Below are 22943 nucleotides of genomic sequence, written 5' to 3'. Positions count from 1 at the left end.
GCGCCTAAACTACTACGCCATTTGCTGCCCCTCATGCTGATGTTAATGTGACTTTATTAATGCCCATTTTAACTATTTAAATAGAAAATAACTTTGCTTCTGAAAAAATAAAGATTGCTTTCTTTATTAAAGTACAGATTTAAACCGAAAGTCAGAAAGGAGAGCCTAAAGCAGGTCGGCCAATAAGAGCTCAACGTGAAGATCGGACAGCTAATAGAAAAGAACCATGATCGCGGCAGAGCCAATAGGATTTCAGTGCGAAGATACGGCAGCCGTCAGAATCTGATAACCGACAGCTTCTAGGATTTTGGTGTATTTCATCTAGCAGCCAATAGACAGTCGGTGCCTACAGGGCACCCGGTAGGTTTTCTGTGTCGGGTAGCCAATAGATTCTTAGTGCGAAGAAACGGCAGCCATTAATGTCTAAGTGTGCTTAAAGGGCAACCAATACATTGTTTGTCTGATTACAGGGCAGCCAATGGTTTCTCACTGTGATGATGCGACAGCCAATAAGGTCTCGGTACGACGGTCAAAGTTCTAGTGGGTAGGATTTGGTGCCGAGGTACACAAGATAGCAGCGCTGCACAAACACATAAACACTTATTGTACACTGAGGCGGCTGACGCGGAATTCCGAGCCGACGACATGGCTGAAAGCAGGGACAAATGCACCGACCAGATGAAGCTGTGGAAGGAGAACCGCAGCTCGCAGGTAGGAGGAGGCTGAGAAGAAGTGACTCGTGCGACGACGGCGCGCGCGCTCTCGGCCCCCCCGGGCCCTTCGCTTCGCCGACCCCGCTAGTTAACAGCTACTAGTTAACAGTTGGTTAACAGAGCGCCTTAGACTTAATTAATGCACCTGTAGCTGAACGTGTTCTTCGGTCTCCTTCGTCTGGAGCGTCTGCAGGTCCAACGACAGGCGCGGCACTTACCTAGGTCCTAGCCTACTGGTAAACTAGTCTAGACTAGTGGTAAACAACTAGTGTTTACTGCTATTCACTGGCTGCAAACCTCAGTAATCCTGCAGCCCTGGACCAGGCTGTGGTTCAGCTGGACTTTGGTCCCTCAGGCCACAGTTTATCATCATCATCATCATGTAACACTGACTGACACATGGCCAAGTGAAGTGGGCCAAGACTGCAACCTACATCCACAGACAACAATGTTTCTCTGGACAGGAAAAGTGAGGACCCCCCCCCTGCATCTAATTTTCCTGTAATTACTCTTCTGAGCCTTTATTTACTTTTATGCGCCGTTGTTTACACAGCAGGGGTATGAAAACGGCTGAAAAATTCCTTAATGCGTTAAAGGAAACGGCGCCGTTCTCTGACGTGATGCGCAAACGTGGAGAACCTGTGTCAGAATGGAGCACCGCTGGTGGGAAGGGCCCTGCTTTGGACTGGCGTTCCATCCAGGGTGTACTCCAAAAGCCCCTCCAAGAAAGAAGAAGTGGGGGGGGGTGCAGCTGCCATGATTATGTGGTGTATCCCGCTCCTCGCTGACATCCTCGTGTTCCCACAGCGACCGGACACCCTGACCACCGGCGCCGGAATCCCCGTGGGCGACAAGCTGAACGAGCTGACCGCCGGCTCCCGGGGGCCCTTGCTCGTGCAGGATGTGGTGTTCACCGACGAGATGGCGCACTTTGACCGCGAGCGCATCCCGGAGAGGGTGGTCCATGCCAAGGGAGCTGGTGGGTGTGACTCGGTAGACGTGAGGGACAATCCGGTCCTTACTGCCATGCACCCGGGTAGAAGCTGCCCCCTACTGTAAGGTGACTGGGCAGTTTTAGCCGGGGGCCTTCTGTTGTACCTTCTCTGCTGATGCTGTTCCTGGCATCTCGCTCTCCTCCCTCAAACGTTCGCATCTCGTTCCCTCAGGAGCCTTTGGTTATTTTGAGGTGACGCATGACATCGCTCGCTTCTGCAAAGCCAAGGTTTTTGAGCATGTGGGCAAAACGACCCCGATCGCCGTGCGCTTCTCCACCGTGGGTAAGCCGATCTTCTCCCGTTGGCCAACGGGCAGCTTCATTTGCATAGCATTTTTCTCCTTTAGTGAAACTGCTAACTAATGTGGGAGAATTCTGGTCAATGTTTGTGGAAAAATAAAACCTGTAATGAAGTCCACCAGCTCTTTCTGCTGAGGCCAGGAATCCAAAGGCAGTTTGGTGCCCCAGTGGGGCAGCCCGGTGCCCTTCCCCCACCGTGGCAATGCCTGCCAACTCTCTGTTTACCAGCCTCTGTGATTCTTGGACTTTTGTCGAGGGGGCAGCCGCAGCAGATTGCATCGCTATCGTCTATCCTTGAAACCAGAGCAAAGAGCAGTTATGTAAGGGTCTCTGAGACGCAGACAGGGCCTGTCAGCGGATGGCGCCCTGACACTGGGTGCTCCGTGTGCCGTCATTCAGCCAGAGCCCCACTGACCGGCTTTGGCAGGCATACTGTTGACCAAGGCACAGGGCTGGAGGGTCGTTGCGGTTCAGGTGTAATGACCACCCAGCGGAGTTGGTCATTTCATTCATGTGGCTCTTGTCCAGAGTGAAAGACTTTCTGGACTGCAGGTCCACTAAATGACATGTCTTCCACACCAGAGGTGGAGCTTACTGGTTTTGTCAGCATGACAGGTGGACTCAGATGGTTCCAGTGATATGAACCTGCTGTGCATGGTGCCCTGGCTCAGATTGTCTGCGTTAGAATAAATCCTATGTTCTTTGTGTGTGTGTGTGTGTGTGTGTGTGTGTGTGTGTGTGTGTGTGTGTGTGTGTGTGTGTGTGTGTGTTTTTAAAAACGTCACGCGTCCATGCCAGCGGGAGAGTCAGGTTCCGCTGACACAGTGCGAGACCCTCGTGGCTTTGCTGTCAAGTTCTACACCGAGGAGGGCAACTGGGACCTGACCGGCAACAACACGCCCATCTTCTTCATCCGGGATGCCCTTTTGGTGGGTTTGACTCCCCAGAGGCCTGCTTCCATAAGATTGCCATGGTAGCATGCTTAGTCAGCAGAAGGGGGGCGGGTAGAGGATACAGCATAAGAGGAGGGTTTGGAACACAGGCTTGTTTGCTCACGTCCCTTCCTGCTGTGGGTTTGAGACCCCAGCACTCAGGCCCATCTCCCTGACCTTCAGCTCTTGTCTCTGTGTGCAGTTTCCATCCTTCATCCACTCGCAGAAGCGCAACCCGCAGACTCACCTGAAGGACCCTGACATGGTGTGGGACTTCTGGAGCCTGCGGCCTGAGTCGCTCCACCAGGTGCCACTGCTTCCCCACTTTTGGTGGAGTTGGGGGTGGGAGTGGCTCTGAGTCTCCAAGCACAGCTGCTTATCATAACCTGACCTGTTCCTCCCTTTGTGAAGGTGTCTTTCCTGTTCAGCGACCGCGGTATACCGGACGGACACCGACACATGAACGGCTACGGCTCCCATACCTTTAAGCTGATCAACTCGGAGGGTCACCCCGTCTACTGCAAGTTCCATTATAAGGTAATCGGTGCATCCTGTAGCACGTTTACCACATCTCCGTAGGGTTGGAGCACCAGCATGGTGCACTGCTGGTGAACCACCTCATCTATCAAATACATCTTTCAACAGACCAACCAAGGCATTAAGAACCTGCGAGTGGAAGATGCGGATCGCCTGGCCTCCACCAACCCAGACTACGCCATCGGGGACCTGTATAATGCCATTGCCAACGGCAACTTCCCCTCTTGGACTTTCTACATCCAGGTCATGACCTTCGAGCAGGCAGAGAAGTTCCCGTGGAATCCCTTTGACTTGACCAAGGTACCTCAACAGGCTTATTGTGGTCCCCTGTCCTCCTGTCTACTTTTTTAAGCTTATGGGTTGCTGCAGAATTTTGAGTTTGTCCAAGTGGATTGTTTCTGTTTTTTAACCCCATACCCATGTGGAGAACAAAAGATTCTGGGATATAAAAAGCTTCCACAGGGATTTCCAGGAGCAAAGTCCATTCTGAGTTATTGATAACCCTGACACTCGATGAGGTAAGCTGTGAATTTGCTTCCATCCTGTTAACTGTCAGTTCTCCTCCCTAAGATCTGGCCCCACAAGGACTACCCACTCATTCCAGTGGGTAAAATGGTGCTGAACCGCAACCCGGTCAACTACTTTGCCGAGGTGGAGCAACTGGCTTTTGATCCCAGCAACATGCCGCCGGGCATTGAGCCCAGTCCTGACAAGATGCTGCAGGTGAGACCCACGTGGTGCCCGTGGAGCTCTTCTAGCCGAAAGCTACACCTTTTGACTTGACCAAAGTGCCCGTTTCCCACAGGGCCGTCTGTTCTCGTACCCGGACACCCACCGCCATCGCCTTGGCGCCAACTACCTGCAGCTGCCGGTGAACTGTCCCTTCAGGACCCGGGTGGCCAACTACCAGAGAGATGGGCCCATGTGCATGTCTGACAACCAGGGTGAGCAGTGTCTCAGAGGGGTGGAGCCCAGCCACAAGAGCATAGAGCAGTGCTGCTCACCTCTACCTGCTTGTCTCTCCTTTTTCCCAGGTGGGACCCCCAACTACTACCCCAACAGCTTCAGTGCCCCAGAGGCCCAGAGCTGCTTCCTGGAGACCAAGTTCAAGGTGTCCCCAGATGTGGGGCGCTACAACAGTGCAGATGACGACAATGTTACCCAGGTATCTCCAGTTGCTGTGTGGTATTTATACACAGGAGTGAGGTATCGCTGGAATGGCCATCACAGCGGCTTTGCTGATGGACCCATTGGTATGTGCGCAGGTGCGTAACTTCTACACCCAGGTGCTGAACGAGGAGGAGCGCCAGCGGCTGTGTGAGAATCTGGCCGGACACCTGAAGGGAGCTCAGCTCTTCATCCAGAAGCGAATGGTCAGTCTTGCAGTGTAGTGTTTGTCATTCCCCCTCATGTCTGCTAGGGGGAGCATCTACTGTAAACTCACCCTGTTTGGATTGGTTTTCATGTTGTGCAGGTGCAGAACCTCATGGCTGTTCACCCAGACTATGGTAATCGAGTCCAGGCTCTTCTGAAGAAGTTCAATGCTGAAGCCAAAAAGGTTGGTTGTGTTTGGGGGGGTTTCCCCCCCCCTTCCTTAATAAGATGGGTCTCTTTTTAAACAAAGTTGTGGCTGTACATGTTTAAGTGGGTGATTTATTAATACATGAAGCACTCCCCATTCCTGTGTCTTCCCAGGATGCCATACATGTGTACACCAAGGGTGGTGCTTCAGCTGTGGCTGCTTCATCCAAGATGTGAAGCCCTGCCATTCCAGAGCCTTGTTCCACCCTGCTGGACTCGAACCCCTTTCCATCTGAAACAATGGGCTAACTAATTAGAGCAGACTAATCTCTGATGCATATCATTAGCATCCAGGACTCAAAGCTATTAATAAAGAATGCGGATTTCTATGGTTTTCTCTAAGCTACTCTCAATGGGACTGTCAATACTGGGACTAGTGTGGGGTTTTTTTTTTTTTTTTTTTTTTTTTTTCCTCTTTTTCTTCCCCTCCTTCCTCTCTCCCCTCATATTTGCCAAAGTAACTTCTAGGCAGCAAGAAGACTGAAGAATGTAACCCAACTGCCCCTCCCTCCCCGCTGTTGGGCAAAGGTGGCTATTAGCACCCCCATTCCTGTCTGGATTAATTCCAGTGACCACCTCACCATGGTCCTGCCATTTGTCCAGTGGCACTTACTGACAGCCCATTTGAGTGTGTCACTTATTGATGGTTTTTTTTTTTTTATAAATATCTTCTCTAAGAAGCACTTGTTCAGAAATGGGGATTGGACTTTATTTTTCAGCCTCTGTGTTGGGGTTTTCCTGCTTCTGAACCAGTTACCCACCCTACCTGTCAAACCGTCCTTAATGCAGAGTTGGGAAGAGCTCTGCTCAACTCAGTTGTGCCTTCTGTGGCCTTAAGTGTAAGAGGGCTCTGCAGGGGGTGTCAGAAGCAATGGGTGCTCCAGGCATATAGTCCCCATCTCTTTCCAGTACCAATCCACTAGAGTTGAGTGTAGCCTGTCTGATCTGTCCAGAATCCTGCCTTACTTGGTGGTCCGCAGGCCTCTTGACGGCAGAGGACCCGTGTCCCTGCGCGTTGGGGAAATAGCCCAGTTCGCAGCCATGCCACGTGGGGAAATGAAAGGGTTACGGTCTGCAGTTCACTCGACAGCAGCCCTTCTGCAGCGATGGTGTCATTACTACTTTAAGGCCTTCTCTAACTTCTGTGGGCAAAGTGGCCGTTTGATTTTTGAGCGTGTGCCGATGAAATCAGTTCTCCGAGTGTAAGTTCTGAACAGTAAATTGTCATTCTTATCCTTCTCTCTGTGAAACTGTTTAAAAAAAGCACTAATAAAATAAGAACTTCTTGAGTGTATAATAGAGTTCAGTGGCTTCTTACAAACAGGCAAGTGACGTGTGTGTGTGTGTGGGTTGGGTTTTTTTTTTTTTTTTTTGGGGGGGGGGGGGGGTCAAGTGGAAACATTTTCAGTTTTATTTTTGGTAAGTTGGCATGGTGGCACTGTGAGGGTTTTTCCGTCACTGTTTCCTTCCAGCTTATCTTGAGAGGGTTGCAGTGGCAAGGGGCAGCAGCTGGGTGAGGGTCTTCATCTTGCCTGATCCTCAGAGGAGGTTTGCAGGTGCCCCCAGGGCCGGTTGGGGGTTGGGGATGGGCACTATCAGCAGCTTTTTGTAAACATGCTACCAGGTGACCATTGTGTGTGTTTCTGCAAAGACATTCAGCAGCACCAAGTTCACAACGCTTATTGTTCTGGACATAGTGTGTTTTAAACATGCCGTGTGTGTGTGAGTGAATGCAATAATAATAGTAGTAATATACACCTGGTAACATTAAGGCTTTGTATTAAGTGACATGAATACAATATGCATGATTAAAATATGCTCGAATTTTGCTATAATTGCATTTATTCTGCGCTATGAATGTAATTTCCGTTTGGAGGCTGGACCTTACACAACAGTGGCCCTCTGAGGGATCCTGGAAGTCTTAATGTTTTGTGAAAAATGGGTTGTTTCCTGCATTTATCAGCCTGAAAAAGTCTTTTCGGTACATTTCAAAGACATTGATATCAGACGGCCGACTAGAGTAAAGGATGGTAACTGAGTAAATGAAAATAACCTGTCGCTGTCTATGTGTGTTCTGAAGTGGGGACTGTTTCCATTCGGCTTTGGTTTTCTGGTTCTGCCTGCCTGTCAAGAAATAAAAAGCTGCATGTTCCCCAGCAAATCCTGTGCACTTGAACCCGAGCTCCGACTGTGAAAATCCTGTCTGATATTTTGATGGACAACCAGCCGCAGTTCGTGCCCCTGCAGGGAGTTACCCGGGAGCAGCCGAGGCATCCTGGAGAAACGCGGGTCTTGATGGTACCAGCTGCCATTCCACCGGTGCAGGACCACGTTGTGTGGTCTCTCTGCAGCTTCATGTACACGAACTTCTGCTGTATAGGACTGGTTGCCCTCATCTACTCTATCAAGGTGGGATCTTCTCTAGTTCACCCCCCAGTGGGGCACAAAGTTTTGAGTTTTATTGAAAATGATGATGATGATCAGCAAAAAAGATCACTTAGTAAATCTTTGCCTCTCGCTAGGCGCCAGTTTAGAACATCACTGAAAACTCAAAAATAGTTATTTTCTCCTGACTGGGGGGTTGTTAAATTATGACTTTTCCTAAATTTACACACACAGTATGGACCGAGAGTTCTGTCTGTAACGTGATTTGTTGGGAAATCCAGCCACTGTTGTCGCAAACAATGAAAGCTTAATATTGCAGATGTGCCTGTGAATTTATTCAAAGGTTGTTCCATTAAAAAAAAAAAACTCAAAACGGTTAATTACAAATTCACTATTTCCTCAAACACTCGTCTTATCAAGCGCCACTGTGCTCCCGAGCCTAACCTGAGAAGATGGCGTACGAGGGGGTCGCAGAGGTAGAAGGGACGTAAGTCAGGGGTAGAACTTCAGTTTTAATGTCTCTTATTAGCTTAAAAAATATTGCAACATTTGTCAGCATCTGGATATCTTCAATTCACTTTAATTTCTATAGTCATCATTTATCTGCTTGGTAGGTTTTGTAAAAGTGTCAATGTTTTGAATTTTTAGTAACAGAAATATTAATAGTAGTAATGGTTAAATAGTAATAAAATATGAACGTTACCTTTATTTTTTTGTTAAAGGTACTTTAAACTGAACCATCTTATGCGCTTTGAAATGGATTAAAATTAAAGGTTATTTAAAATCACAATGTCATGTCCACAAATTAATATGTAAAATGTCATTTGTAAATTCATATTTAATATCAATTATCAACTGGTTGTCTCTTGTGTGTCAGTGTGTAAAAACTGTGGGAATAAGTTTGGGACTCATTCTGTTTGGGAGCCTTTTACTCCCACTTAATGCTCGACACAGAAACGGGTGATTGTTTGCACCATAAAAAAAAAAAAGAAATTATTCATTATCTTCTGAAATACATAGCTGGAATCTTAGTTGCACGGACCTAGAGTAACTGCGCCTTGACCACGTCCACTTTGTGAATCCCCTTTCTTCGTTGGGAAATAACTCGGCATCTCTTTGTGTTTCAGGCCCGAGACAGTAAGGTCATCGGGGACCTGGAAGCAGCGCAAAAGTACGGATGGACCGCCTACAGACTCAACTGCTGCGCCCTGCTTTCCGCCTTGACCGTCGCAGTGATCGTCGTCTTTACTTCAGTGTTAACGAACGTCCTGTAGAACGTGAAAGTCAACATGGGACGAATGTTAAACAGGGAAGGCTTCCCATCTCCTTAAACCAAATGTTTTGTAGAGCACTCATGACGTAGAACTCGGCTATAACTCCAACTTTCTAAAGTTCCCTTAACAAATGATCTGACTGAAAATAGTATTTGTGATGTCATGCAAGGAAGCACATTAAAAAACATTTCCAAATTGTCACTTGCTTTCCTTCATGTGCATTTACATTAATACAATGTGTACATTGCATTAGCAGAAAGAGACTTGGATGCAGATGTGCGATTCTTAAGTACAGTTAGTTTCTTTCCACCATATGAACCAGTGTAACTTGAAGTTTTGTACTGTGTGAAGTTGATCAAGTAAGAGAATCTTCTCTGTTCTACCAACTGCGATCTGCTCCAGCCAGGACTTTCAGCCACATTTTTCTGCGTCTCCAACCCCCGTCGTTCGTCTCGTTTTCAGATGGTTGAACAAATGCTTTCAGAAGCTTACGACATGCCAGGAGTTAAATTACAGAAGTACCAGGGTGGGTCTCAGTACAGCGTGAGTAGAACTCGTACCAAAGCGTGTGAACTCGGTGCATGCCACAGATAACATACCCCTGGATCTGCTCTGTGCAACGATCTGTTTTTCCCCAACTTCGATCATAATCTCTCTTCTTTTTTAGGACTCCAGTAAAATGTCTAGACTAAGTGCTTACAGAAATCTGTATTAGAAAAACATTATTTCTTAGATGATCAAAACTACCATCTAATCTGCAACTGCACATGCTTTGTCCAACATCATCTTGGACATCTTTACTCGTAGCCCAATTTGTCCAGGTGTCAAGGGAAGACCTTGTCTTAAAACGTTAAGAGATCATAATTAGTCAGTTTGAGATTCTCCAGTATCTCTTGATGTCTTTCCAGCAGAAGAATGTTGGAGCACCACAACAGGCGGTGATGGAATTGAAATATAAAGACTGTAACAAGGGTTGAGTAACATGTAAAAGATTCCATGCCAACCCACAACGAATGTAGCCTAAGGTAGAACCAGCTGATCGTTTAATTTGTGCAGCCCGATAAGAAAACCTCATTCTGTAAAGAAGCCCCGCTCATCACCAGTTTGACTCTGGGCCTTATATATTTCCAGATGATTCTAAAATTCAAGGCACATATTGTTTAAAAAATTCAGCAGGAATAAGTGAAACAAATAAGGCAAAAAATTCTTTTTACAAAATCAAGTCTCTCAAGTGATTAAATCTGTGCTCCCAGGTCCTCTTTAATCTTCCTAAGTGCAGGTAAATAGCTGGCATCTGGCAGGTGATCAAGAATGTCAAAAATTCCCTAAAAGCACCTAAAATCAGTTGAAAGGTACAACACAATTCAGAATTATGAGTGTTCTGCTGCATAGCCGTCTAGAGAAATTAATTTTTAGAACCTTATCGGTAAGTTTATAAGATTGTATAGCATGATGTGTGTTATTGAACCAAACAAAACTTTGAAAAATTAAGTCTAATGAGGTTTAATGATTTTTGATAGGGTAACTTTCTGCGTTTTGGTTTTCAATTTTAAAATCCACAACAAACAAACAAACAAACGAAAGGAGGAGCATTCTAATGATTCTGATCTTTTTTTTGTAAATTACACTAATTGAGGCCAGTTGCGTCTCGAGAGTCAGGGACCTGACCGCCTTTAAGCATGTTGTTGAATGCTGCTGTCGATACAGGTGAAACCTCAGCATAGAACATCGCATAGATTTTGTAGAAGGAAAAACCAAGAAGCCCAAGGGTTTTTCCCAAAAACATCGATTGGAGAATTTCCTAGATCCTTTCGGGAGTAAATGGGCCATTTAAAGAGGTACGATATTCCCACGAGATGCTTGGCAGGGATAACTTTTCCAAATACAGTGTGATTATATAAGAGTAACGGGGGGCGTGGTGGCGCAGTCGGTTGGACCGGGTCCTCCTTTCTGGTGGGTCTGGGGTTCGAATCCCGCTTGGGGTGCCTTGTGGGGGACTGGCATCCCGTCCTGGGTGTGTCCCCTCCCCCTCCAGCCTTACGCCCTGGGTTACCGGGTAGGCTCCGGTTCCCCGCGACCCCATATGGGACAAGCGGTTCAGAAAATGTGTGTATATATAAGAGTATATTTTATCAGTCAGTCCTTGCTGCTCAGGAGTATAAAGAGGCCTTTAAAAAGCTCTAAAGTATTATTAATCACTAGAGTCAAGTACATGGGCTTACTAGGGTATGCATGGTCTTAGCATACATCTCATGTTGCAGCTTCAGCTAAGAGGCCAGAAAATAGCAAGGTTCACCCCCAGCTTTACTGCAGTCGGTGGGTTATGACCGATAACTTTTTAATATGATTTGCATATTGCAAATTATGCTTTGCCTTTATGCTGGTAAATTAGTTCCAGTTTTTATGAGTTGGTGACTACATTCTTGGAATAAGTGCTGCAGGATGGGTAGGTGCAAGAAAGTCAAATTTGTTTTTGTGGTTTTCTGAGGAAGAGAGGGACGGAAATGGTTTTTTTGTTCATTTTTTTTTGGGTTGCAGATACCAAAGTACAAACGCCGCACACCGTGTGCTAGACTCAACCTCTGGAGAAACGAGCAGCAAGGCACTGTTTTAAGACGTCGCACCAAAGCAGGGTCTTTCGACTATTTTCTCCTTCGGCAGCATCTGCCAGGGTTAGATGATCTCTTAGTAAGTTTTGTTGACCAACTGTAGGAAATGTAGTTGTTTTTAATTTGTTCAGTTGTAAACTTAACTTCATTAAAATGAAGTTAAACACAAAACAATCTGCCAGGGTTAGGGGCACACTGAGGAACGTAAGAGCGTGAAAGGTGGAACTTGTGTGGAGACCGGCCATTTCGCCAGGGACTGCACGGCTCCGCCTCCGTTGCAAAATCCGCAGCGGGGAGGTGCGTCCGGTCCGTCTCTGTCAACAACGGGAGCCTTCGGACGCAGACTCTCCGCCTGGAAGGGGGGGTGTCTGCGGAGGAGGGATTACAGGCACCGAACCAGAGAGGGGGAAGGAATGGGCAGAGATGGAACCAGAGATGGAGGCGGGGGCCGAAGAGGCCCCTGCTGGGACTGAAGAGCTCCAGATGTGGAGCCCTGCCCCTACGATGGCGGAAGTCTTGAAAAGGTAAAAGGAAGATCTTACACCTAAGTGCCCGAATCACGTACCTCATGAACCTAACAGAAAGGAAGGGGGAGGGGGGTGGACGTTGCGTCCACGGAAGAGAAGCTCTACTCCTGTGGGACCTCTGGAAGTCCCCGTCCTTATTTTACATCAACAAAAAATGTGTCTTCGGTGAAGTTCATGGAAGTACAAAGAGGAGGCATATTTGTATCGTCACTCCCTTTAAATTAGTCTCAAAATTTGACAGCATGATTGGTTTATAGTCGGGGACTATCAAGTAAACCCGTAAAAAACAAAAACTATGAGCCTTAAATAAATGGAGGGACGCCCACAATACTGGGCTTTTGTTGATTCTGACTGAGAGGTAAAAGTGACTTTGGATTTGCAAACAAAACGTGGTGCGGACAGGTCCCTCCGCCCCAGCGTCGCGGATGAGCCGAGGACCGAGCGCGCTTATGTTGTCCTTGGCGCAATTTCGGCCTCGGCGAACTAAGGCTTTGACCGTCTATTATCGGAGGGGGTCCGCGGGCCCGAGACGGAACTCTTCAGATGGAAATGTAACGCCGCTCTCGGAGGAATGCGAGGGGCCTTTCCGTGGAGAAAATATGGCCCCAATCATGTAGCTCAAACACAGTAACTGCCAGCGACACCCCTCACCATCAATGGGTTGGGGGTGGCGCTCCAACAGCGGTTTCCTGGAAATCTGGTAACAAGGAGGCAAAGTTAACCCTTACCGATATCGTTTTTCACACTCTGCAACATTTACGTTGCTTTATGTCAATTTTCTTCCCCCGTCCCTATTTCTCTTCCTTAAGTCCATATCTTCTCCACAATGCAGGAAAATGGTAACTATGTGAAAGGGAGACCTCAAACCTCAGTGGTCCAGAGGCAGGTGGAACAACAACAATAATAATAATAATAATAATAATAATAATAATAATAAGCAGAAGTGGAACCCACAGTCGGGTCGGGAACCGAAGCCTTTAGTTAAGTGGGTTAGAAAAAAAGAAGTGCTCTTCACATTCCACATAGCGGTCCAGCAGACTGTTGGACGTCTCTTCCCTTCAGGAAGTCCTCTGCTGAGATCCTGAGAGATGAGTGCACGCGATTTCACAAATCCCCTTCTACGCACCCGGACCGCAGTTCTCCGATGGTGAGGAGTCTGTGTGATGCAATGGAAAACTGGCAGTCCCAGCTCGCGTTTGTGCCCCACCGGGGGGGACGCGTGCCAGCAGCCGAAGCGGCCCGGAGAAGTGCCGACCTTAATGAGACCCACCGCCGCGGGGCCACGTCGTGTGATCGCGGTGCAGTTTTGCGTACGTGAACACCTGGTACCAGGGACTGGCTGCCCTCATCATCTCCATCGAGGTGGGAGCTTCTCCTGCACACAGCCACTAAAATGAGTTTCATTAGAAAAGATAAAGTTCAAACAGTGGAAAAGATCACTTGGTAAATGTTTGACTTTTTTCTGAGAGCCGGTTTAGAGCATCAGTCCAAACTCAGAATCAGAGTGACACCCGGAGGTGTTTCAAAGGCCCTGCTGAGATAAGAAGCTCTGAGCTCTGGACACAAACGTGACCAAGAGGATGGCGTGGTGGCGCAGCAGGTAGTGCTGGTGCCTCACAGCCCCTGGGCAGGGGGTATGGAGGTGGGTTTGAATCCAGCTCAGTACGTGTGGGCTCTCCACACTCTCTCCGTGCTTGCGTGGGTTTCCTCCCACAGAAACTAACACGAAATTTCCTGCACCGTGTGTGTGTCAATGTGAGCGATGGACTGGCGTCTCCCCCGGGCCGCACCCCGTCTCACACCTTTGGCATCCAGGATAGGCTCCGGACCACCGTGATCCTGCACCGCACAAGCAGCATTTGGAAAGATGGTCATGCATGAGATGCAGCCGCTGAAAGCATAAATCCTTTTTTTTTTTTTTTTTTTTTTTTTAAAAAAAAAAAAGTAAAAACAGGCAAATGAATAACAGGTTCACCTTGACCCCGCCCACTTTCCGCATCCACTAAGTTCAGCGCGAAATCCTGCGCCCACCTTCGACAACCTGTGGTCCATCTTCAGGAACATTTTGCAGGAACACAAACAAATGCAGAACAACGAATGAAAGGTAAAGCTGTTACTGCAGCTGTTAGAGAGGTTATGAGTACAAATAGAGTACGGTATTTTCCTGCTCGGTTACGTGCTGATCTGGCTGTACTGGGTTAAGGCAGTAATTCTTTTTCTTTAATCCTCTTCGCTCCAGTTGGACCGCAGGGCCTTCGCTGCACGTCTCCGTCGGTCTCTGTCCCGGGCTGCCCGCTTCGCCTCTCCCCAGGACGTCTCGGTCTTCCGTAGCTCTGTCTGTAGGGTTCATCTCCGTGTGAGGAGTGGCCTTCCTCTTCTCCGTTACCCGGTGGGTTCCAATCCAAGGCTTCTCTTGGAATGGTGGTCTCTTGTCTGCGCAAGATATGCCCGACCCATTTCCATTTCCTTCTCTGGATTGTATTAACAATGGGCTGTTGCTTTGTCCTCTGCCAGAGCCCCTGGTTAGAAATTCGTTCTGGCCAAGGCAGTAATTAGTCTGTAGCAAACAAGCTTAAAATTATTAAAAAAAAAAAAAAAATAGTGCATTATGCGAAATATAGATCTAACCGCATCCTGCTTAACACGTTAGTCCTTTTCATTCTGGTTAATGTGCCAAAATGCTGCACCGACATCGTGTCAGATGTTCGGTATTTCATGCAATTTTGGGCTATTTAGCCCGCAGAAGGTGCTGTAAACGACCTCCTTGTGCGCGAACCCAGAACACCGACGCTGCCGTCCACCACGTGAGGAAACGTGTCCAATTCCCACAGCTAAAACCCCATCTGCACATCATGGGGAAGTCAAAGGTCGGCGTCGTTGCCTTCGAGGTACGACATGTAGAGAATATCACTTTTTCTAAGAGTACTGCTACTATTTACCACATGAAGCCAGTGCTAAAGGCTCCAGGGCTAAAGGCTACAAACTGCATCTATTAGGGGGCAGCAGAGATGTGAGAAAATCCATCCGTGCACCCGTCCTTGCATAACTACAACAAATATTGTGTTGGCAAAAACGTTTCCGACAGCAACGAATTCACATGGTCTTCGGAGGGCATCGGAAGGCAGATCCGCAAACCGGCGACCTTCAAGAGAGATCACGGAAATCACGCGCACGAGGCATATTCTTTGCTCTCACTCACTTTAAAATTAGTTGTAATATAGACCGAGATAAATGAAGTTGTCTTAACAACAGATTTTTTCTCCATTATAGCTGTATCCTAGACTTTTTCAGAACCGAACCTGTAAATAAAGGAAGGGAGCTCTGCGTTATTCACCTTTTGATTGTACGGGTAATGAAGAAAGTAGAATGCGGCCGATGCACGAAATGAATTTCAGCCAGACTTTATGAAAATACTTAAGTTGTACATAGAATATTTACTTCGTAGCTGTAAACTTTTACAGAAACGGAACCCGTAAATAAATGGAGGGACGCCCACAATACTGGGCTTTTGTTGATTCTGACTGAGAGGTAAAAGTGACTTTGGATTTGCAAACAAAACGTGGTGCGGACAGGTCCCCCCACCCCAGTGGTGTGGATGAGCCGAGGACCCAGCGTGCTTATATCGTCCTTCACGCAATTTCGGCCACGGCGAACTAAGGCTTTGACCGTTTATTATCGGAGGGGGTCCGCGGGCCCGAGACGGAACTCTTCAGATGGAAATGTAACGCCGCTCTCGGAGGAATGCGAGGGGCCTTTCCGTGGAGAAAATATGGCCCCAATCATGTAGCTCAAACACAGTAACTGCCAGCGACACCCCTCACCATCAATGGGTTGGGGGTGGCGCTCCAACAGCGGTTTCCTGGAAATCTGGTAACAAGGAGGCAAAGTTAACCCTTACCGATATCGTTTTTCACACTCTGCAACATTTACGTCGCTTTATGTCGTTTTGGGACCTCGGAGCTCCCATAGTATCATAGAGAATGGAATAGCAATAATAATATTAATAATAGTAGTGGACAGAAGTGGAACCTCAGTTCTCAGTTGTCCTGTAGAGAATTGAATCTAATCTCAGTGGGTTAGAAGGGTTAAAATGCTGTGAGAAACTGCAGAACTATAATATCGTATTTCCTCACAGCTATCGGTCGGACTGTTTAAAATGATTAACTTGATTTATATAACACTGTTTTTTTGCTTTACATTAACATCCCATTAAAAATAAAGTACAAATAGGCGGCATTATGATTATACCCATACAGTCACAGTCAGTGTGTAGAAGTAGCTCATGATTATGCTGCAGTTATTATAACGTCTAAGCAAATGTATATACATCGTATTAAATGCAGTCAATGAGTAAAGACAAGTCTGAACTCGTTTTTACAGAAAAGGTACAATGACATTTGAAATCATGTCACAATCATGTGAGTGGCGCGGGACAGGCGCGTCCGCTCCGTAATAGAAGTTGTGCACGCGCATGATTATTCCGGCAAACACCCCCACGCCCCCCCTCCCTCCTTCTCCCCCCGCGGCCCGGCCTTCGTGGAAGTCCCACCCTTGTGGGGGGGCTTCTTCTCTCTCGATGAATCGGAGGGACATCCGATCCGGGGGGGTACCGCGCGCACTCGAACCCGAGCTCTCCGAACGCGAGGATCCCCGAGCGACTCCTTCCTCTTCCTCATGGAGAACAACCGTCATTTGCAGTCCGAGTTCGTGGTCATGCAGGGGGGTCCCTACGAGCAGCTGAAGCAGCCGGAGGAGATGCGGACCTTAGTGAGACCGGCCGCCACTCTCACGCTGCGGGACCACATCGTTTGGTCTCTCTGCAACTTCTTCTACATGAACCCCTGCTGCCTGGGACTGGCGGCGCTCATCTACTCCATCAAGGTGAGAAAACTAGGGTAAAAACTGGGGGGGTAAATGATAAATGTCCGCCACGCAACTTTGTTATTATTAAGTTTTCTCCTCTTTCAAAAATGTGCCTTTTTTTTTTTGCACAGTAGCGGCGATCTCGTACTATCTACGCACGCGTCCATAAATAAATAGATACGGATACATAAATAGACACATAAATACTCAGTGCGCCGCGCGCCCGACTTTGCGCGCAGATTTTTTGCGCGGCGGAGTTTTTTTTTTTTTTTTCTTTCTTTTTTTTACACAAAAGGATTTATTCAAACTTTTGTTGTCGACAAAAAAAAAACTGCAATTGCAAAACTCCGTATCGCGGCCACAATGATTTGACGCGAACAATATTAGAGGGCAAATAAAAAGACACATGAACAAGAAAAAGAAAACAAGTGAGAAACAAAGGTTCGTCCTCGAGCCCCCTGGTTCAGGTCCCGCCCAGCTCTCCGTCGCGCGCAACGCTAACAAACGCGTTTCGCATAACACCCCCCCCTCCCCCCCTCCGACCACCCCCCACCGCGCTGTCTCGCAGTCGCACGGCCGTAACCTTCCGCTCAGACGCAGTCAGTCGAACCCCTAACCGTGACCCTGAGAAGAATATTCATTGCGCAACTGAAAGAGAAGCCTTGACAAGTCTAAGGTGCACTGGGGAGGGTGATGTAGGAGGAGGAGGAGGAGGAGGGAGGGACAGACAATGATGGGGGTGGGTGTCGGTGTCATGTTCAGCATGGCTCCAAACTGCAGATCAGCCGAGACCAGGAGGTGTTGAGTCCTGCGGAGAGCAGGAGAAGATTTGTGCACAAAACAGCTGATAACCTCGCGGTTAGTTAGGGCTGCTGCCGAAGGTCGTAGGTTCAAATCCCACCTCTGGCTGTAGTACCCTTGAGCGAGGTACTCACCCTAAATTGCTCCAGTAAAATTACCCAGATGCTGTGTAAATGGGTAAATAGTATTAAATGCCCATCGATCATGTCAGAAAAAGTTAGAAGTACAGTACTCCTGAGTTATGCTAATTAATAACAGGCAGTGTTGATTAATTAAATGGTGACCCCGCCCACTTGTGGGTTCATTTTGTTCTCTGTGAATAATCTCTCTCTCTCTCTCTCTCTCTCCCCCTCCCCCCCCCCCCGGCCTCCAGGCCCGGGACCGCAAGGTTGTGGGGGATCTGGAAGGGGCGCAAAGTTACGGCTCCACAGCCTGTTACCTCAATGCCTTCTCCCTGGGTCTCACAGTGACCCTGGTGGTGATCTTCATCGTGCTCCTCTCGCTCGGCTTTATACAGTTCTCCAGAGACTTGGCGCAGCACATGAACAACTTGGATAACGGCAGGGGATGAAGAGCGGCGGCGGACGACTTGCCGTCTCCTTGACGCCGAAAGCAGGACCGCGCATGTAGTGTGTCGAGTCTCGTTACCCTCCTTTTGAAAATTCAGTTACTCTTGTTTTTTATAATCCTTTATGAAGCATTTATCTGCGTGAAAACACACGCTTAATGTAATGCATAAATTGTACTTTTGCTGAGATGTACGTCGCTTTGGACAAAGGCGTCTGCTAAATGAATAAATGTAAATGTAAGTGAAAATTATACTCATGATGATGTTACCAAGACAACACAATAAAGTATAATCCTCTGTCCTCTTCCTTCATCTTCCTTTTTCACATTCGTGTCCTGTGAGTTTGGCTCATTAGGCGACGCTACTGCGTTCCATCGTGTTTAACATCAGCTCACCGTTTCTCCATTGGGGGGGTTAGTGTTTCTTTGGCCCTGCAGACACCGAGACGACACTAAGATCCGCTGCAGACGAAAGACCGAGACCAAATCCTGATTCTGAAATCACTACATTCCAGTCCCCTGTCCGGTTACATAAGTCCTTCACACCACGCGTCACACAAGTACTCGAGGGTTTTACCTCAGCTCGCCTTTATTCGTCGACACACCAGGCTATCTTCACGTAAAATGGTCAAAATCCCAGTGGAGTGCTGCTGTATTTTAAAATCAAGCATTTATCATTAATTTGCTGTGATTTCCTATCTTCAGGAATTTTCCTTCATGATCCAGAGCTTCTCAAACCAACACAAAATAATATAAATAGACAATATTAAAAGATATAAATACTAATATATATATATATATATATATATATATATTTTCATGAGGGGGGTGCTGTGGCACAGCGGGTTTGGCTAGGTCCTGCTCTCGGGCAGGTCTGGGATTCGAGTCCCGCTTGTGGCGCCCTGCGATGACTGGTGTCCCGTCCTGGGCGTCCCCCTCCGCCCTCAGCCCTGTGCCCTACGTTGCCAGGTTCAGCTCTGGCTTGCCGCGACCCCGCTCGGGACAAGCAGTTGTTGGCATTGGTTGGTTAAGTGGCAAATTTCAATATAAGTATGCAAAAAATATAGAGTGAAAAAAAAATACACACACACACACATTTTCAGAACCGCTTGTCCCATACGGGGTCACGGGGAACCAGAGCCTACCCGGTAACACAGGGCGTAAGGCCGGAAGGGGAGGGGACACACCCAGGACGGGACGCCAGTCCGTCGCAAGGCACCCCAAGGGGGACTCGAACCCCAGACCCACTGGAGAGCAGGACTGCGGTCCAACCCACTGCGCCACTGCACCCCTCACTGGGAAAGAAAAAAAAAAAAAAAAAAAAAAAAAAAAATATATATATATATATAGTAGAAGCAGTGGTGCTGTGAATTTGACTGGGTCCTGCTCTCCAGTGGGTATGGGGCTTGAGTCCCACTTGGGGTGCCTTATGATGACCGATGTCCCGTCCTGGGTGCGTCCCCCTCCCCTCCTCGGCCCTGCGCCCTGCATTGCCGGGATAGGCTCTGGCATGCCGGGGCCGTGCTCGGGGCGAGCAGTTGTTGACGCTGGTTGGTTAAGTGGCAAATTTCAATATAAATATACAAAAAATATAGAGTGAAAAAAATATATATATATGTTGCAGCAAAAAAAAAAAAAAAAAAAAAAAAAAAAAACTTGACCTGCGAGATGTAGAGTTTAGGGGGCCGTAATGTCACTCTTCACCACACGAGGGCGGTCTTGATGCATAAGGGCTGCTTAAGAAAATACAAAGTGTGTCCACCAGAGGGCAGCAGAAACTTTTTTTTTTTCTTTTTTTTTTTTTTTTTTTAAAAATCCCTCCATCGAACTAGAAAAACAACTGAACCCAGAATATATACTGTACAAGTAACAGCGGGTGTGAGTTTTGTAATGTGAAAGTTGAGTCTGATCGTTACAAAAGACATGGTGGCAGAGCTAAAATTCTCTTTAGAATCAGAGTGAAAGAGAAAACAGAGTGAAATTACATTTATTCAATGAGATCACAAGGGGGGCCCTGTGGTGCAGAGGGCTTGGCCAGTCCCTGCTGTGTGGCAGGTCTGGGGTTGCAGCCCCGCCTGGAGTGCCCTGCAGCCGATGCACTGTGCCCAGGGCGCAACCCCACACCCGTCAGGCAAGCCCAAGCTTGGGACAAGAAGCTTCTATTACCTTTATATGGCATTTTTCAACAAAAGGGATTTAAAACATAAGGAGATTTTCTTGCACATTTATAGAGCTGAGAACTTTTGTTGGAGCAAACTTACTCAAGTAACTCACTTGCAAGAGCCAGAGGTGAGACTTGAACTGATAACCCTTGGGTCCACAAGCAGGAGCACTAACCAGTGCACTACCAGCCATCCATCTTTATTATGCTCTTCTTTAACTCATTTAAGAATGAGACAAAAAAGCCACCATGAGTTCATAAGAGCAGGACCAGTGGGTGAATGACACTACAGCCTTTAGGCACTGAGCAAGGCAGCTCTGCTACAGTAGCGCAGTGTTTTTTTCTTCTTTATTTTTGCTTTTTTCATTCTTTTCTCTTTCCTGTGCTGCCACACATACGCATGCTGGCTGACACTGTGCTCAGGACAAATACCGAGCAGCTGTGGACAAGGCTAGCATGTTCAACTGCTCCTGCAGAAGGTTTGACAAAGGACCCACTGCTCCTCATGCATGGGAGGTCCTCATCACCATCGCATGTCTATTCTAAGCTTCAATGCCTCCGAGAGAGAAAGAACAACCGAAGTGCAGTTGCTCTTATTCAAAGTGTCTAGTTTCAGGGTAAATGGGCAAAACTTTACAACACAGCAGGTTTTGGGGGAAAAATATATACTGTAGTAATGTCTGATTACAAGTAGGGGGTGTGGTGGCACAGTGGGTTGGACTGGGTCCTGCTCTCCCGTGGGTCTAGGGTTCGAGTCCTGCTTGGGGTGCCTTGCGATGGACTGGTGTCCTGTCCTGGGTGTGTCCCCTCCCCCTCTGGCCTTATGCCCCGTGTTGCTGGGTAGGCTCTGGTTCCCCGTGGCCCCATATGGGCCAAGTGGTTCAGAAAGTGTGTGTGTGTCTGATTACAATAGTCAAGGTGCAGTATTTATGTCACTATGAGCACTTCTTCTTCTCCAAGAACAGAGCAACCAGGCAGAGGTGGGACCGCAGACATCCTGTAGCCCGCAGGTGATGAAAGTCTTACTGTTTTAGTGTTCCCACCTTTATGTTAAAATAATGTCTATTTGCTGTACTTTTAACAAGAAGTTAAAACACCAGCAATACATTATGATGTCTGTTGCAGTTCAAGTTTCTAAGAAGGTATAGCAATTTCAGCAACAGCTGGAAATGTAAATAATTACCACATTTCCTCAGTGTGGGTGAGGCCCTACCCTTTGGGGGTTCCTCTATCGCAGCACTGAAAAGTAACTGGTCAATTACTTGTCTCAGCACTCGCAAGCATCATGCACTCTCCAATCTGAGCTCTCCGGCTGAAAGGGTTCCGTCCTCTTTTCTCAATGGCAAACCAGCACTTCCAGCCCTACTTGCAGCCCCACTTCCAGCCAGAGTTCATACCCTTGCAAGTGGGCGCATGTATACCACCGGGCGGACCTGGAGAAATTCAAACCGTGGCCCCAACGCCAGTGCGGGACTACATTGTGTGGTCTCTCTGCAGCTTCGTCTACTTGAACCCCTGCTGCCTGGGACTGGCCGCCCTCATCTACTCCATCAAGGTGGGAGCTTCTGTTCACCCACCAGAGGGGCACAACGAAAACTGCGTTTTGTTTAAAAAGATATTAGCAAAAAAAGTTGGTAAACAATTTTTGTAAAATATCATTTCAACATTGTTGAAAGGTCCTGCTGAAATGAGGATGTGAACGCAAAGCTGACTGGGGTTCCATTGCTGACTTGCACTAATTGATCACAGGTTGTTAATTACTTCCTGACCACAACTGTCCATGCAGTCCACTTGAGAAACCTCTCTGTGCTCTAGGCCCGTGATCGAAAGTTCATCGGGGACTTGGAGGGAGCGCAAATGTACCAGTCCAAAGCCCACTGCTTCAACTGCTGTGCCTTGTGTATGAGCTTAATCCTTGGGGTGGGCTTGATCCTCCTCGTCGCCACTGGCACTCTGAGCTTCAAATTCCTTGTCAATTTGCGCATATGAGTTACGGCGACTAGAGGGAAAGTCGAGACGACGTTCCATCTCTTTGAGCAAAATTTACCACGTGGAGCCCTCAGTGTGTGCCATCTTCAATATCTTCCATGTGTAGAGTTGTGAATGTGTGTAGTTTTCATCACATAGCCATTAACACATAGAGGTGGCAATGTCTGGTTAACGTGGCGTCAACAAGGCGTAGATTCACTGTATAGTCATGTTTCCACCTTTTGTAAACTCAACACCTGTTGAAAAACGTTACTTTGACCCAATTCTGTAAACAAATAAAGTGCCGTCACAAGTTGTTTGGGTTCCTTCGCACACTTGTGGGTCTTGTATCAAATGGTTGCGGTAGCTCAATTTTCTCCAGTGAACTTGCATTATTGCCCATACTTGAGCACAATTGTGTAATTTTCTTCATGTGCTGCAACGGGCTGGGTGGCGAAATGACTTCCCACCAACATCGGCAACATCACAGCAACTGCTTCTGCGGACAATAAACAATTCTTCGCTGGCCTCCCTCCAGCTCATTAAAACAACCCTTCACTCCAGTGCTACCATGGCAGAACTCAGGGGTTTTGCCTTAACCAACATTTCTCTGAGTTCTTACTCACATATCTTACATTTCGGTTTTACATGAGCAACGCCCGTCACACCGCAAACATTCCTTAAACACTACACTAAAAGCTGAGATTTCTAGGTTTAAAGTTAAATGGCGA

General features: G+C 47.5%; 3 protein-coding genes and 1 long non-coding RNA gene across 5 annotated transcripts; all 4 read left to right on the top strand.

Moving 5' to 3' along the window:
- The first annotated feature begins 524 nt into the window (after positions 1-524).
- Positions 525-5730, top strand: cat (catalase). The gene is made up of 13 exons (XM_018765821.2): positions 525-711; positions 1521-1692; positions 1880-1990; positions 2806-2936; positions 3142-3246; positions 3351-3476; positions 3585-3776; positions 4047-4199; positions 4282-4420; positions 4511-4641; positions 4742-4849; positions 4951-5034; positions 5172-5730. The coding sequence occupies exons 1-13, from the start codon at positions 646-648 to the stop codon at positions 5232-5234; spliced, it is 1581 nt and encodes a 526-aa protein (XP_018621337.1). The 5' UTR covers positions 525-645; the 3' UTR covers positions 5235-5730.
- A 5426-nt stretch (positions 5731-11156) lies between these two features.
- LOC108942376 (uncharacterized) lies at positions 11157-14451 on the top strand. Of its 2 annotated transcripts, XR_003797670.1 has the most exons (3): positions 11157-11849; positions 12915-13956; positions 14092-14451. It is a non-coding gene; the product is annotated as an uncharacterized LOC108942376 (long non-coding RNA). The 2 variants fall into 2 exon arrangements; XR_001966703.2 differs by lacking the exon at positions 11157-11849 and having other exon boundaries at positions 12804-13956.
- Positions 14452-16433: 1982 nt separating this feature from the next.
- LOC114910481 (dispanin subfamily A member 2b-like) lies at positions 16434-18391 on the top strand. The gene is made up of 2 exons (XM_029251706.1): positions 16434-16733; positions 17890-18391. Exons 1-2 carry the CDS (start codon positions 16527-16529, stop codon positions 18085-18087), a joined length of 405 nt encoding a protein of 134 aa, XP_029107539.1. The 5' UTR covers positions 16434-16526; the 3' UTR covers positions 18088-18391.
- Positions 18392-21537: 3146 nt separating this feature from the next.
- LOC108942375 (dispanin subfamily A member 2b-like) lies at positions 21538-22819 on the top strand. The gene is made up of 2 exons (XM_018765699.2): positions 21538-21799; positions 22060-22819. The coding sequence occupies exons 1-2, from the start codon at positions 21584-21586 to the stop codon at positions 22231-22233; spliced, it is 390 nt and encodes a 129-aa protein (XP_018621215.1). The 5' UTR covers positions 21538-21583; the 3' UTR covers positions 22234-22819.
- The last annotated feature ends 124 nt before the right edge of the window (positions 22820-22943 follow it).

This window comes from Scleropages formosus, chromosome 5 (assembly GCF_900964775.1).
Source record: "Scleropages formosus chromosome 5, fSclFor1.1, whole genome shotgun sequence".
NCBI classification, from domain to species: domain Eukaryota; kingdom Metazoa; phylum Chordata; class Actinopteri; order Osteoglossiformes; family Osteoglossidae; genus Scleropages; species Scleropages formosus.
This window is presented reverse-complemented; position numbering and strand designations above follow the sequence as displayed.